This window comes from Egretta garzetta, unplaced genomic scaffold (assembly GCF_000687185.1).
Source record: "Egretta garzetta isolate BGI_Z169 unplaced genomic scaffold, ASM68718v1 scaffold448, whole genome shotgun sequence".
NCBI classification, from domain to species: domain Eukaryota; kingdom Metazoa; phylum Chordata; class Aves; order Pelecaniformes; family Ardeidae; genus Egretta; species Egretta garzetta.
In genome coordinates, this window is record NW_009260497.1 from 3,031,228 (window position 1) to 3,046,925 (window position 15,698).

General features: G+C 45.8%; 1 protein-coding gene across 1 annotated transcript in view; it reads right to left on the bottom strand.

Moving 5' to 3' along the window:
* Window positions 1–896: 896 nt before the first annotated feature.
* The window catches only part of LOC118452855 (interleukin-9 receptor-like), a 17,599-nt gene continuing 2,797 nt past the window's right edge, over window positions 897–15,698 (bottom strand). The window contains exons 3-10 of the mRNA XM_035900005.1: window positions 7,625–7,714; window positions 7,174–7,282; window positions 5,569–5,762; window positions 4,760–4,896; window positions 4,247–4,421; window positions 3,889–4,003; window positions 2,204–2,288; window positions 897–1,697 (exon numbers count right to left, since the gene is read on the bottom strand). Coding sequence (XP_035755898.1) covers window positions 1,146–1,697; window positions 2,204–2,288; window positions 3,889–4,003; window positions 4,247–4,421; window positions 4,760–4,896; window positions 5,569–5,762; window positions 7,174–7,282; window positions 7,625–7,703 — 1,446 coding nt within the window. The 5' untranslated portion in view covers window positions 7,704–7,714 and the 3' untranslated portion in view covers window positions 897–1,145. The remainder of the gene's footprint in view (window positions 1,698–2,203; window positions 2,289–3,888; window positions 4,004–4,246; window positions 4,422–4,759; window positions 4,897–5,568; window positions 5,763–7,173; window positions 7,283–7,624; window positions 7,715–15,698) is intronic.

Here is a 15,698-nt window from a genome sequence, read left to right on the forward strand (position 1 = left end):
CGCGGCTGCCTGCTCGCGTGTGCCAGCTTGGGTGGGTGCGTGTGTACACATCTCAGTGTGCTTGCTACAGCTTTGAGCCCTTTAGATCTAGGCTATGTGACTGAGACTCCAGGACTCTGCTTGGTGGGTAATCAATCATATTTATGATTTTCTGTGTGTAGGGCAGAAAGTAAACCTCCAGAGGTTTGGCTCAGAAAGGCTGTACCTGTTGAGCAGACAGGCAAAGGACTTGTCAGTTCTGGAGAAATAATAGAAGACCTGGAGAGGCAGTGGGCCGTGCCCGGCCTGAGATTAAATAAAGCTTTCTTGTGCTATTCTTGCTTTTCACCTTTCTCCGTTAGATCAGCCCAGCCACTTAACCTTGGAATATATTTTGTTAAAATCAAAGCAGTACATGGGGCTTAGTTACTGCCATGTTACAGCCATTCAGGATAATAAAGGTAATAAAGAACAAGGCCCACCACCTGATTATCTTTAAATAGTGCAATTATAAATTCTGATGAAATCAGGAACCATTTGAAGCTATCACTATCATACTAAGAAGCAAAATTACTCTCTGTAGCAAGAATTGTTTATCATGGTTTTATGAAGAATTGTACATAGTTTTAAAATAATGATGGAGTTTAAATCATGGTGCAGCACATTGCAATGGTGCTGCTCCTCAGTAAATGTTGGGTTAATCTGATTTGCAGTGAGGAAAGGACCATCTACTGAGAGCAGGACCATCTACTGAGAGCAGTGCAGTCGTCTGACAAGGAAATTTGGAAAGCAGCATCTTACAGGGCGGGGAGAGGCAGGCAATTCCAGTAGCTCTTCCTGAGGATAAACCAGCAGGTCTGCCGCTGCTTCCTTTGAGTAGGGGACTGCTGAACTTCTGCTGCTGCCAGGAGGTTGATTTACAGAAGGGCATGGTCATGTGTCCCCTGAGACAGCCGATGTTGCTGGAGTGGGGCCTTGCCATGCCTGTGGGGTGGTGTTTGCTAGCCAGGGCAGTTGGCCACAATCTTCTTTTGAAATACAGAAACTGAGAATTTACCTAACAATGATACACCTGTAATTGTCTGCACAGTCACCATGTAAGCCACTTGGGAAGACAATGCTGGGAGGGAAGAGGACAGCACAAAGATCTTTGCAGGCAGTATTCCTCAGGGAAGGTCACTCTGCTCATTCCGATGTTTAGCAAGACTGTTACCGTTGGAGAACTTCAGGGGTTCCGCAGGAATCAAACCTCCTGTGGTATCATTGTCACACAAGGTACAATAGTCGCTACTGCTGAAGGACACGTTTACTATCTCCAGAGATTCCTGAAGCATAAGGAAGTCACCCTTTCCATGCTGTGAGTGAGAGGAGTAATTCCTTCCCATGCTAGGACTCTGAAGGTTGGCTTTAATTATTTCAGAGATTTTTGGGTCAGCTGTATCATCAGCATGGTTTTGTGCAAACAATAGTCCCAGCCTCGCTTCTATCTCTTCTGCTTTTATGTACCTGCTGGGTACATACTGATGGCTTGGACCTGAGGCGAATACAAAGTTTTCTTCTGCAGCACCCAGACTTGTGCTTTCCATAGGTTTCAAGGAGACCTGGGATATCAGTTCTTGGGTGTTTAAATCAGAATCTCCATCTGCAGTCACTTTCTTTGAGTCGCTGGCCTCTTGTCTTCTGAGTTGGCTACAAGCCTTACTAGGTCCAACCCAGTCCTAGTGAAAGGATCGGTAAGTTCAGGACATTTTGCTTAGAGTTGGAATTTGCAGAATAACTGTTCCTTCTATATGGCTTTGGCACAATAATCCGGGTTTAGTGCAAATCTACTGGGCAAAGTTAGAGTAATAGGGTAGAGGATCTAGCTGCTGATTTCACAAGATTTCACAAGAAATTTTGAAGATTTCACCTCCAGAATATACTGCAGGCTGCTTGTATCACTTCGGCTTTGCAAAGAAAGGGTGCATATTTCACGTTCAACGTGGATAGGGAGTGAGTGACTGGAGGGGGTTTATTTCTAAGGAGAGAGAAGCTGGACAGAAGCTCTCGTGGTGGAGCTAGTACATGGAGGCAGGAAACTGAGAAACTGTGAACTCCCAGGAAGACCAGAGCTGTGTGTCAGTAATGCTGCACAGGAGCTAGAATGATTAATCCCAGGGGGAAAAAAAAAATCCTCCCCTCATGAACTGGGGGTCATAAGAAAGAAATGAAACTTATTTCTTACCTTAAAATTCCCATTGTGCAAATTATAGAGTGGCTGGAAGAAAGCAGCTGGCGTGGGAATGTTAAAGCAGGAGAGGCTTTTTGCCCTGAAGTGAGAAAACAACACTTAAAATAAAAAAAACAGACATTTTTTCTGTATTCTGTCTCGATGATATAGCACACTGATTAGATGAAAGCCCCACACTTACATTAGCAAGATTGCATGAGGAGCCCATTTCACATGGTCTCTGACACCTCATGGAATTGTTTGTCTGCCTCCTGTGCATACGTTTAATGTTTCTAGCCTGAAGCACCATCTTAACAGTTTCTGGAATGCCATGTGCTGCAAACGCGATACTAGTCTATTACTCATATGCACAGAGCTGTTTATGCATTTGTTTAGCAACTTCTTTGATCTAAAGCACTGTGTCTGGAAATGTTTTAGAGAGTTCTAGTTTCATTACATTTAGACAGAGAAATTCTGCCAGACATCCTAGTCCCTTTATTAGAGTCTATCCTGTAAAAGTATTTTATCGTATGGACATCATATATTCTGTTTCTCTAAGTGTGATGTGTATGTGGAGTGTAATAATGTATGTCAAGGCAGAAAGGGAAGAGGTAGGAGATTTACCTTTCCTCTGCCAGCATAAAAAATTGCAGAGGCTGGTTGAACCAAGGCTCTAGAGACACTTTTTTCTCTGTACAACTTGGTCCCAGAACCTAAGAAACACTGAACCCGAGTCAGTGTAGTTTGCCTGTATTTGTATTTTACATACTGACTACTGCCAGATAGGTCACAAGTAGCTTAACGCTAACATCTGTTTAACCACCTTTATGGATTGCTCTGTACTTGCACTTTTAATTATCTACATGAAACTTAACAGAACATTTCCATGGGTTTAAATTTCTTTAACTCCAAGAGACCCTCAGCCTTGACCCTTAGCTGAGTTTGGGTGCTACAGAGGCACTGTGATCTCCTTAAGGATTGTGTAGCGGGTTGTTAACTATCATCAGCCAAGGAACAGTCATGCTGTCATGGTGTAACCTGGCAGGCAGCGGGACAGCACCCAGCCACTCGCTCACTCCCCCCCACCTCAGTAGGCTGGGGGAGAGAATCAAAAAAAAGTGAAACCCGTGAGTTGAGATAAAGAGAGTTTAATAAAACAGCAGAGGAAAAGAATAACAATAATAATAAAGGTAATAGAATACACAGACTATATAAAAACAAGTGATACACAATGCAGTTGCTCACCACCTGCTGACTGATGCCCAGCCCGTCCCAAGCAGCGGTCACTGCCCCTGGCCAACTCCCCCCAAGTATGATGCCCTGTGGTCTGGAATAGCCCTGGGGCCAGTTGGGGTCGGCTGTCCTGGCCATGCCCCCTCCCAGCTCCCTGTGCCCCTGGCAGAGCAGGGGAAGCTGAAAAAGTCATTGACTGGTCTAGGCACTACTGAGCAACAACTGAACCATGAGGGTGTTACCAACATTCTTCTAGTACTGAATCCAAAACACAGCGCTGTGCCCGCTACTAGGAAGAAAATTAACTCTGTCCCAGCTGAAGCCAGGACACGTTGTCCTAAGATTGTCAAAAGAGCTGTTGAAAATGATTGAGTCTGTGCAGCAGAAACAGGAGGCAAAAGGACACTTGATTTGCCCTCTTCAGGCTGTAAAGATCAAGGGGAACTTAATGAAAAACTGTAACATACCTTGAAGAAAGCTTGCAGTTCCAAAATAAGTAGACTAGAGTGCCAAAACTCAGAGGAATTAACAAGAACTGCATAGTTCTGGTATTTAGCATCTTTTCAGACAGTTTTGGTACATCTAGGAAAAGAATCAGCACAAAAATAATTGATAAAAAGTCTGGAAGTCAAGATAGAACCCCAAATGCCCAAGCAATGAAAATGAAACAGGCTGCTCATAACCTGAAGGAAAGCGATTTGGCTACAAAAACTCAAAGGAAGCCAGTTCTGATTTGAAACATTTCATTTTACCAGGTGTCTTCCTTGGTTTTGGAACACGGACATGAAAAGACACGAGTTAAGGTAAAACCAACATTCTTTATACCTGCTCTTTGGAACACTGTGGTCTGGCTCCACTCGCTCCACTGACTATGGTACGACTCCTCATATTCAGAAATTTTGCAGCGAACTCGTGCAATGTAAGCAATGCCACTGCGAAGCTCTGAGGCTTCAATTTCTATCTGTGGCAGCGAACTGGGTAGTGTCTTGTTCAATGCGATCTGCAAATTATGACAGAGAATTCATGTTAACAAGGCCGGGCAAAGGGATGGTCTTTTACATGCTCTTCCCCGCCCCTTCCCCCCCCTTCTTTTCCAAATTCTCTTTTCTTGGATGCAGAAAGAGGGCCTGCATGATGATGGATGACTTCTGAATGCGGGCTCAGGAGAAGATTTACTGACCTTCAGTATTGATGTTTCATATAAAATCTTTCAGCCTTGATGTGGGAAACCAGAAAGGCCATCTTAAAACAGCCAGCTGCCAGAAGGCCCTGAGCTGAGTGGCAAGGCCATTGCACCCAGTGAGCAAGGCCATATCAGTGTGTGCCTCATCCAGTTACCTCCCAAGACATGCTGTACTCCTTATACTGCAACTCATACTGAAGGATTCCAGCGAGGTACCAAGGCATATTCCACCATATTTGACACTTGCTGGCAGTGACGTTGCTCTGGATGTCCAAAGGTGGATCAAGCTTTACTGCAAATAGAGAGGTAGGGGTTTTCCACAATATTTGGGACATGAACACTGCATGATACTAGGCTGACTAAAGTCTTGGAAGATAAAGCTGGGTCTAAAGAGCGATACTAGGACCAGCAGTAGACAAAATTAGCTTACAGGGTTGGTCAGAACAGCTACAGAACTGACATAAATTAATGATAACTCAGCCCCTGGGGACAGCCCTGCAAGCAAAGAACCACTCTGGATGTCACATTCTGCTCTTCCAACATACCACTAATATGGACAGGCTCTGAGATGCCGAATACCAGAGCATTTCTCTGAAGTGCCAGGCCATGAGACCTTGAGTTTGACACCTCATGACCTCATTTCTTAGAAAAAAAGCAACTACAGAGGCAATCCAAGTGTACATTATCCATGGCACAAGAAAACATGATGCAGCAGAGTATACTTGAAAGGTGCTCCAAAGCCAGCCCCTCTGAAGTCCTGGAAAAGGCAGAATGGAGAGACACTGGGACTGCATCCTTACAGATGAAGTCCACATAGCGCACTCTCCAGGCATGGGCAGGCTGGCTTGTTTCCATTTATTTTCAGTTGCTGTCTTTGAGACACTCCTTGTCAGAGAGCACATCAGACGTACCCCAGAGCTGCTGGGCAGAGCCTCAGCCCACAGCTGCCCTGGTTCATACTCACTGTGCTCGCGGGGATTGTACTCTGGGAAGGTAATGTACGTGTGATTACGTCCAAAGAAGTTGCCTTGGAGAGAGACTCTATAACCATCTATTTCCAAGATCTGGCTGGCTAAGTGGATTGTGCAGTGGTACTGATTCCGCGTGCTCTCTCTGGCAGTCAGTTTGCAGCTGGCGTTGTGGCCCTTTGACCAGAGGCTAGAAGAATAGAAGGGCTGAAAGTTTCTTTGAAGTCACATGATTAAGTGCTTGTCAGTTTATGGAAGATGGGTGGCAGCTTAGCACAGCACCACATTCTGGAAGAACATGAGCGTCTTCAGCGCAGACAGCAGAGAAAGCAATGCTAAAGCTGGCTGGACAGCAGGGCTGAAGAGGAGGAGGGAGACACAGTCATAACCTCCCTGCTGAGAGCTGCAAACCCCCAGGAGCTGCAGACAGAGCCCAGTGCCTGGCCCAGCTCCCTCCGAAAGCGAGGGCTGCTCTGTGTCGCTGCCAGGAAAGCAGCTGACGTAGGGGCTAGGAGTGGGTGGACGGTTGGTTACAAGTGCAGAGCACAGAGCTAACAGGTCATACAATAAAGCCTCTCTTGCTATGAACAAACCAGTACTTACACCACAATGTCTCAGACGTTCGTTTGTTGTTTGGTCGTTTGGGGTTTTTTTTAATATTTGCAAGCTTCAGCACAGCATAACAGGATGAATGGCAGAAAACATCAGCTTAGGGAAATAGCTCCAAGGAATGTTTTTCTATTATTAAATTATCTAATGTAGCCATTTATCAGCAAATTTTTCATGTTGCATGTGACCCCACAATAAACTGGGACGCCACAGTTTGTCAGCTTGGTGTTTTTCATAGATTTAAAATCCAGTGTCATTAAGAGCGAGGCTATTCTTGACTTAACTTTACCAGAATATATGAGGCATCTAATGTCAGCGTGGCTTACCCTCACACAATAGTTCACCAGTGACTGGTAGTCACGACAACATTATTACATAATCTAAACACAGTCACGTCAAATTAGCATATCACAATGCTTATTATCCTATCACCTAGCAAACTATTCACCTGATTTCTTCTGTTAGAGGAAAAATTATTCACGTAATATTCTAAATCTGTTATTAAAGCTTATAACTCATTGGACTTTAAAAATCCTTTTGTGTGTGTGTATTAACTAATTCTGATTAAACTACCAGGGATGTCATTTCTAGGCAACAAGACAAGAAGACCAGAGACTGATGAGGCAGCTTCACGTAGGATGGGATCTGGAAGTCCCCAGATCATGGGGAGCGGGGGCTGGGACAGGACAGCTTTTCCTGCCAGGAGGGGACACTGGACAGAGGGACAGCCCTGGGCTGGCACGAGGCTGGGCAGCCATGCGTGACCTCTGCTGCACCCCCCGTGGCCGTGGGCCTATAGAGGGGTGCAAAGGGAGCAGCTTCGAAGGCAGCCCAGGCACAGGGTGATGAGGTGGCAGAGCTTGCTGTGCCTCGGGTCTCCCGCTGCGGAGGGAGCCAAGCGCCCAACCGGGCCTCATCTTGGCTCCTTGGCTCTCTCCTGCCCATGCCAGGGCTGGGGCCGCCACAGGCAGCTCTCAGGGCGCAGCTCTTACTTGGTGAAATGCAGGTGGAAAGGTCCATCACCCACAGGTTCCTCCATTGCCCACGTGCAGCTCACGGTAGTCACGTAATTATTCAGGCAGCTCAGGCTGCCGGGGAACTCTGCAGAGGAAGGAGACCAGAGCTGCATTCGTGTATATCCTGACGAGGCCTCGCTCACCTCCTCTATCCTTCCTCACGATGTTCTTTGTCTCCTGTACCGCACTTCACCGCATGAGATGAATGCAAGATCTTAGGGCAGGGACCTACGTTATCCTGCTGCCCAGCTCAGCCAGTGCTTGCTCAGTTCCCTTACCTGCGTTGCCAGCTAGCTGTGCTGGTTCCTGGGACCTGGGAAAGGGCAGTCACAAGATCTCGTGTTGTGTATTTTAGGGTCTGTGGATGAAAAGTGAGTTCGTGTACGTGCCTCTTCCCACAGCGGACCTGTTCCAGGTGCCCTCTTACCTTTCCCTCTTCCTCCACCAAAGAGCAGCAGAGCAGTCAGGCCCAGCCGGAAGCCCAGATGCCATGTGTCTCCCCCCATCCAGACAGAACCTAAAACAGAACAGTCGTTAGAAGCTGTTTTGTCTGCATTTGCACCAGCAGGTCGAAGCTTTAGTTACCTGCGCCTGCCAGCCCTGGCACAAGCTGACCTTGCCTCTGTCAGACAGGGCACCAACTCAGCTATATCATTTCTTCTGTAGGAACTGTTCTTCTTATGGCAGTAAATAGTACTTTGCACAGGAATCTAAAGCACCAGCTGTCTGAAAGGAAACCTTTAATTCCTGCCATTTGATCAAGGGCAGTGGGGTGTTCCATCTTTCCTTCTCCCTGCATTTTTTGGCATCTGATTTATGACAGTTTAAGAGCAGCAAGAGCCACAGTGGGTTGGAACAAATGCTCATATTTCCCTGTATCCTGTTTCTGACAGGAACTAAAACCAGATGCTTAGAGAAAGCCGTAGCAAGAGAGGAAGCATAGATGTTCTTCTCTGAGAACATTTTCAGCCTCCAGACATTTGCAGCTCAGGGGCCTCCTCGAGTAGACATGATTTCTGCATGTTCAAGGCTCCGATAGATCTTTCTCTCCCGAGCCTGTCCATCAGCAGCAGTCACCTGCTGAAAGACTTCTATACCACAGACACTGCTGTCTGCCTCGCACAATGGTGCTTGCTTCCCGTGGGGGAGCCGAGGAACTTCTGCACCTCCCCTTTCTCTGAGCTGGAGGGACGCTTGCTTGACCTGCTGGTGTCACAAAGCTTTGGAGGGAGTCTCTTTTCAGGCCACTTGGGTTGTCCTGAGCCAGTGTGAAAGGGTTTGAGGTCAGGAACAAAAGCTGGGATAGAAATGAGTGTTCTAGCCTACAGATATTTTGTTTTAGACATTCGCCCATTCCTATCTGAACAAAACCAAGCCCTATCCTAGCTCTCTCTCTCTCTCAGACACACACAAAAGAAGGTACAACTCCAGGCAGATAACGCTCCTCTGCAGTGTGGGAATCTTGGGATCATATTTCCCTCACATAAGTATTTCCTTACCATGAAAGAAAACTCCAAAAGACAGAAACAGAGAGAACAGCTGCTGCTCTCCTGGTCAAAGCACTCATCAGGGAGAGAGAACACTTAGGGCCTAGTCATTACCCCCATTAACTGAAGGGTTGTGTGAGGGTATCGAAGTGTATCTTCTGCAATATGGAACACTTCTCTCTCTACAAGGTTGTGCTGAACTCCCTGTTTCTTTTTAACCAGAAATGCCATTCTGCGAATTCTTTCCTGATGAGGTTTTCATTTAAAACAATACTTTTTCATAAAAAGCTTCTGATTTGATCATTTTTCAGCAAACAAAGTTTAACATGAAGAATCCTGACCTGATCCACTCAGCAATATATGGTGGGGTTTCAAGATGCTTCCAGTTTGCCGTAACACAGCAAAGACGCCCAGCACTTCTGTGGGAAGTGTGCTGTTCTCAGGAGCCCAGGCCTCAGCCTGGAACTCAGAAAACATGGAGTGAGTCTGTAGGCAGAGACCACTGGGAAGTATAGACAAAACCAGTAACTGGAAAAACTAAAAAAATACTCGAGGAGGAACACTGTGCTGTCTGCGCAGCGTGGACCTGAACTGAGCTCTGGGGCTGGGGTAGCGAAAGGCTGGGAGAATGATCTGTCTTGAAAGAGCTTGGCTTAGTTATTGCAAAAAAGAAAAAACCAAGCTGAATTTGCCAGGGGTTATGCTCTCACTTTCAGAAGCAGCTGGGGGAAGGGAGAGAGATGTGTCGGGGTAGGCAAAACACTGAAGTACAGCGTTGGCGCAAGACCAAATGGGCATAGCCTGGCTATAGAATAAGGTGGTGGTTTCTAACAACAGAGGGTCTGAGGTGGTCTTGAATAGGAGCAAGTGAGAAAGAGCGAGCCTACGCGTAGCAAGGATTGTGGTATTTCAATCACGAGGGTTGTTTTACTGAAGGGATTAAATGCTCTGATGGCTACAGTAGCAGGAGCTGGGCTCCATGACCGTGAGTATTCTTCTAGTCCCAGCTTTCACAGAGCTAGACAGCAGCGTCCATGTATCAACCACTTTCCTGTAATTATGCCTGCTTACGGTGTCCCTTTTCGGAATTAAATACTAAAATAATTACAGTGTTTCAGACACTGATCAAGAGAAAAGGAATCTTTCTGGCTTCCACTTCACCACCTTGTCATTTACAGGGTTTTGGTAAATATCCTGTTTTGCTGCAGCCCTCCTTCAGCGTGGGGGTTGTTGAGAGGAAGCATCACCATTCGCTCATTTTAGCCGAGGGAGGCTGGGAGGCACGAAGTCTCCCCTGCTTATCATTCTAATCAGGGTTGCATACGATCCCGGTGATAAATACAGTAAGACTGATTAAATATGAAATAGAGAGAGCTGCATTAAGTAGAATTATGCATGTACTTACACGAGCTTGTTCAGGCACACAAACAAACAAACATGGGTCAAGATAAGTAAACCAGGACAGAATATTTCCAGGTAATTGCTGCTAATTTGATAAACTCCCTCCTGCCAAAAGAAGTTCTTTGTTCAGTTCTGAAATGCCAGGCATTCCCTGGACCTCTAGCTCACCTGAAAACAAATACAGCATATTTAAATGCAAATCTTTTTTGTTAGAAGCCATGAGGGTTAGTCACAAGTAGGTCATGGAATGCTGAATTCTGAGAGGCTTATCAGAAGATGATTTTGGGAAACAGCGCATAACCAGATGAATGAGCTTCTGCAGTGCATTAATGCAATTAGAGGAGCTAACACACAGACTGTGGATGCAGAGCAATTAAAAGAAATGTTATTGCAGCTACATGTAGCATTCACAACATCATTGTTAGTTCATTTCTTCTGCTGGGATCCACACTTCAAACAAAAAGTTGCTGAAAAGATGAAGATTGTTCTGAAAAGGACTATAAGAATGATTTAACCCTGGATAACTTTTCTCAGAGATGAACAACTGAAGACCAACTAAATATCTTTAACTTAACCAAAGGGAAGGCCAGGTCATTGTTTTACACCAGCCATAACTATCTTACAACGCAAGAATTTTTCAGGTAGGAGAAAAGTCTTTTTTTTAAATCTACTAGAGAAAGCTGAAAGAATCCATTATTGGGCACTGAAGGTAGATACAATTAGGCAGAAGCAAAGGGCAGAATTTGTACAAAAGGGAACTACCTTTATTGCTAGAACCTTTTGCCTAAACATATGATCCAAGACTTGTAGTCTATAAATCCTGGTTGAGTATCTTTAAAAGAAAACATCCTTAGCTCAGATGGACGTCGTGAAATTGATGCAGGACTCAGTTATAGCCGTCTGTCCTAAAGCGATCATTATAGTGTTCTCCTCTTAGCATCGGCAATCCTCAGCCCTGCTAAGGTGAACCTATAGCACGTCCTAAAAAGCTGGTTTGCCAACAGGCCCTATCACATCTCAATAGCTGCCAGACACTTCTCACTTATGAAGGACAGCAATAATTGTACATTTAGTTGTGTTCAGGGGAAATACCAATTGGAAGCGTAGAGACATATTCATGAGGTCATTTGAGTAATGTCTGCTGTTGCTTGCAATGAGTTTGGCCTTGCAAGAAAATAACTGAAAACTTGGCTAGAATCCTAGAGATGCTCCGATGCCTTTTCTCATCTTTCATACTCATGGTGCTGCCCACCTGGTTCAAGTCGCCCAGCTGCGGGAAAAGAATCGCCATGTTACCCTAAGGCAGGTTGAGCTGGTGCTAGCCCAGCCTGACCACAGATGAACTGTCTTAGCAAGTCCCAGAAGAAAATGAATGCTTTGGTGAAATTATCTTCGTCTTACGCAGGTCAGTATGAAGGTTTTGATAGGCTGTGTAGCAAAGTAGACACAGTCAATTCAAACCTCAGCTCTGCTCAGTGCTGGACAGCAGCCGCAGAGTGCAACAAAAATGAGGCAAGTGCAAAAGCACTTTTCAATTTCAGTGAGAATGGATGGGTGATGGGATTCTTGGTGACATAGCAGGCTTTCATCATTCTTCCCAGTAACCATCATCTCTGAACACTGCCAGTTCTTTCTGCAGCCAGAGGAAAGCAAGAAGCTGATTATCAAGCCAGGAACCAACCATAAGGTGCCAGCACCATTGCAAGGCGACATCTTGTTGGCATGCTCTATCTCCAGTCCTAGCAGCAAGGGCATTCTTACCGCAGCTGGGGGACTGGAAGACAAATCAACTTCCTATCCAGGCTGCTTGATGCTTTTTTTGTTGTTTCTGCAACACTGCTGAGTTGTGGGTGAAGACAGAACAGCCCTGTGAAAACTGTAGGTGTGGGACGTGTCAGAGAAAGGGAGAGCCACCACCTTCCCTCTGCAGGGGAGAAAGACACCAAATGTCTGAGAGAAAGCCCTGAGATGATACAGCAGGTATGCTGCCACCAGCACAGGTCTTGGTTCATCAGCAGAAGCTGACTGGTGACCTTGAGTTCCCAGGAGGTCTCAAGCTGCTTGGAACAGTGCTTCCACCCTTTCTGTGTGCTTCTAGGGCAGCATTCTTCTGTCTGTTACCTGCTCAAGGAAATGAGGCCTTGCAGCCATGCCTTTCCCCTCCCCACCTGTGGTTCCATCAGCTGCCTCCATTTCTCAAAAGTCATTTCAAGTAATTTTAACCAGAATTTGTACAACACAGATTTTCCAAATGCTCTCAACTACTCATCAACAGAAAGGTAGGCAATCAACTGTTATTGCTCTACTGTTTGTATTACCAGAAATCCCTATTCAAAGTTCTGGCTAACCTCCACCTTCGGGGTCCAATGGAACACACAATAAAAATATAGCCTTTGTTTTTAAGAGTTTAGAGGGTAAAATAAATTATTTGATAGATACCACTGAGAGGGGAAGTAATACAAGAAGGTGACAGCATGGTCTCAGCATGTGAGTAGCGTAGATATCACCTGGGTTTTAGCAACTCAGCAAAGCAGAGCTTTAAGGAGAGACTTGAAGAATGAGATTGAGGTAGCCCAAGAGAATTGTAGGAGCACCTTCAGTGTGTAAGCAGTAGCATGGAGGAAGGTTAGGAAGAGTTGATTTGAGGAGCTCGTGGGGGGTGGAAGCTGGCATCATAGGAAGAGTTGACTTCTTGGTTTGGAAGTGAGAGGTGGCAAGAGGACAAGGAGAGGCTGTCAGTGACATTGAAAGTGGGGACAAGAGGCTTATGTTTGATGTGATAGAGAAAGGGAGATAGAAGAATTGTGTAGAGAAATGTAATGGGTTCAAAGGGACGGACACAAAAAAGGACCTTTGCATCTCCGACCTTTGGACGACTACAAGTAAGACAAGATCAGCTTTACAAAGGCCTGATAAAACATGAAATTGAAGGTCATACAAGAGCATGAGCAAGGATTTCATGTGGAGATGTGCATGAGATTCTTCAACATGCTCGAGTACCCTTTGATACACGCAGTGATATTACCTGCCAGCCCACAGCAGCCAGCCGGGACTCCTAGGTTCTATCCCACTTCTGCTATCAACTTTTATACAGAGTAGATTGTTTTGTCAGTGCAGTTTTTCTTTTTGCGGCTCACTCATACAGTCTGCTATGCTCACCTAAATCTCAGAGGAAGTCAGCAGCTTCAGCTGTGATTTGGCAGTGGCTCTGAACTGTTCCAAAACATGCTCTGCTGGCTCTGCCTCCCACAGCAAGACAGAACAAGTGCTGCGCAGTGGGAGCAGGCGCAGCAGTCCTGAATCCTTGAGTATTCTGTTTCTGTTCCTTACATCTTAGCAATTCGTCATAAATGACCTGCTCTCCCTTGGCCATAATCCCTTCCTTTGCTTCAATCTCTTCCAGAGGCAACACCAGCAGAGCAGGCACCAAAGAAAGGCAGGACATGGATTCACACCTATGAAGTAACACAGTGACAGGCAATGGTGCGCATGTTCCAGGATGCACATCCCTCCATCCGTTAAGATCAGCCCCAAGAGCACATTCTCTGGAGTGATCCATTGTGCTACTAAGTGTGATTGTTTATCATGGGCTCTCCTTCAATCATCCCAGCCTACAATAAAATATTTTGTATATCCTTTAAGAAAAATTAACAGTGGGTTATCTACCTCCCGAATACCTAGGCCTCTAACTAAGCACGTCTGACAGAAGCATGGCAGGTCCACACACATAGGTTCACATGGTCAGCACGCAAACTGCTGGAGAACAAGGGAGATGTAGCAGGATTTCTTCATCTGCTCCCACTTTCAGAGAGAAGCCCATGTAGCCAGGCTTTTCCTCCCTTCACATTTGGAGAGCCATTTTTCCACAATTTGAGGCTCACAAACAGCTATGTACTTTTAGATTCAACAGGCTTGGATCCCAAAGGCTGAGAAAAGCTGCTGCAAAGGATGACTGCTGCAATAAAGCGATATTCATACATGCACATGTATATGTATATACATATATACACATACATTAAAAAAGCATATTTTGGTCTGCAAAGTCCCAGACACTGAGGGCTATTTTGGTTGCATTCATTTACATTCATCTGTTTCAGTCAGAGGGGAGTACCTAAAAATCCTTTGTTCAAGATGGTGCACAATCCGTATCAGAATCAATGCAATAGTGTGGTTTTGTGCTCAGCGATCTGGCAGAGCAGAAGTGCAAGGACCCTTCTGGTGGTTTTAGCGTTCTAGGTTCCTAGTATAGGAAACAATATAGCATTCCACATTTAGGTAAAGAAATTATTTTTCAGTATCTTAGTAGATGTATCTTATCATTACTGTCATGCATAGCACAGAAACATGTTAAAGTCTCTTACCAGCTCAAAGGAAACTTCACTTCGCAGTGCTTCTGTCCCTTGATAGTTTAGGCTGTGTGGTTTGATGATCAGGCAGTAGCAGCAGTGGTATAATAAAGCAGAGCTTACTGTGCCCGATTTTAAAGATAATCTCAAGAACCAATGAAAAACGGCTCCGATTATCAGATTGAGTTAAAGTAGCTGCATCTGCAATTACTCATTAGTGTCGGAGAAGCTGAGGAATTTCTGTTAAAGGGTTAACATTTAAAAGGCCAAGTAATTTGTCGATTATAAAAGTACCTTCATGCAACATTTATATAAAAAAAGGCCAACAGAAGATCTCTCTAAGTGACCTAAAGCCATTTCCTAGCCTTGTCTGAATGTGAGGTGAGATTGCTTCTATCCAAGGCTGCTGCCCAGCTGGGCTCGGGCACCTGAGACATCCTGGGCTGCCCCGTCCCATGCTTCCTCCACAGCCTGGTGCTACGCTGTGCTCAGAGGGGCAACGCGGGAAGCAAAGGCGAACAAGCATTGCAGCGCTTCCATGTCCAGATCCTAGAGTGTACAAGGAACAGATCCTTCCATACCCAGCTGCAGTGCTGCGGTGGTAGCGTTACACTCAGCATCCATCAAGTCAGCCATGTACACGGGTCCGGTGCCAGGGAAGGGGAAGGGGGAAGCAGGCAAAGCACAGACTGAGTAACAGTCTGCCAGTATTAGCTTTAGGGGCCAAAAGACAGGAAGACAGGGGCCATGCAGTAATGGAGATGGAGGTTTCCACATTGCTACCACAGACTGAGTTACGGTGCTTCTCCCAACACTAGCTTTTGGGACATCCCCACCCAGCAAGACCCCTGCCACCCTCCATGAGGCCCCATGGTTACCTGTCTAAATGCATGTTACATTTTCTATAGTTACAACAATCCTGAACAGGAGCAGGAACAGAAAGCCCCTAAAGTGCAAGCAGCCTTCAGGGTGTCATTGAAGCTACTAAGACCCGCTGCCTCGAACTGTCCAGATGCCTGTAGTTCACCTGCCACAGCAGAAAACATCTTGTCTCCTATAGAGACAAATTGTGTCCCTGCATCTTCCCAGCCTACTGCCACAGGTCTCTGTAGAGATGCTGTGGCTGTGTAAGACCCTCAGCTCTTACCATGGAAGTGGCTGGAAAGCTGCCTGGTGGAAATAGACCTGGGGGTACTGGTTGACAGCCGGCTGAATATGAGCCAGCAGTGTGTGCCCAGGTGGCCAAGAAGGCCAATGGCATCCTGGC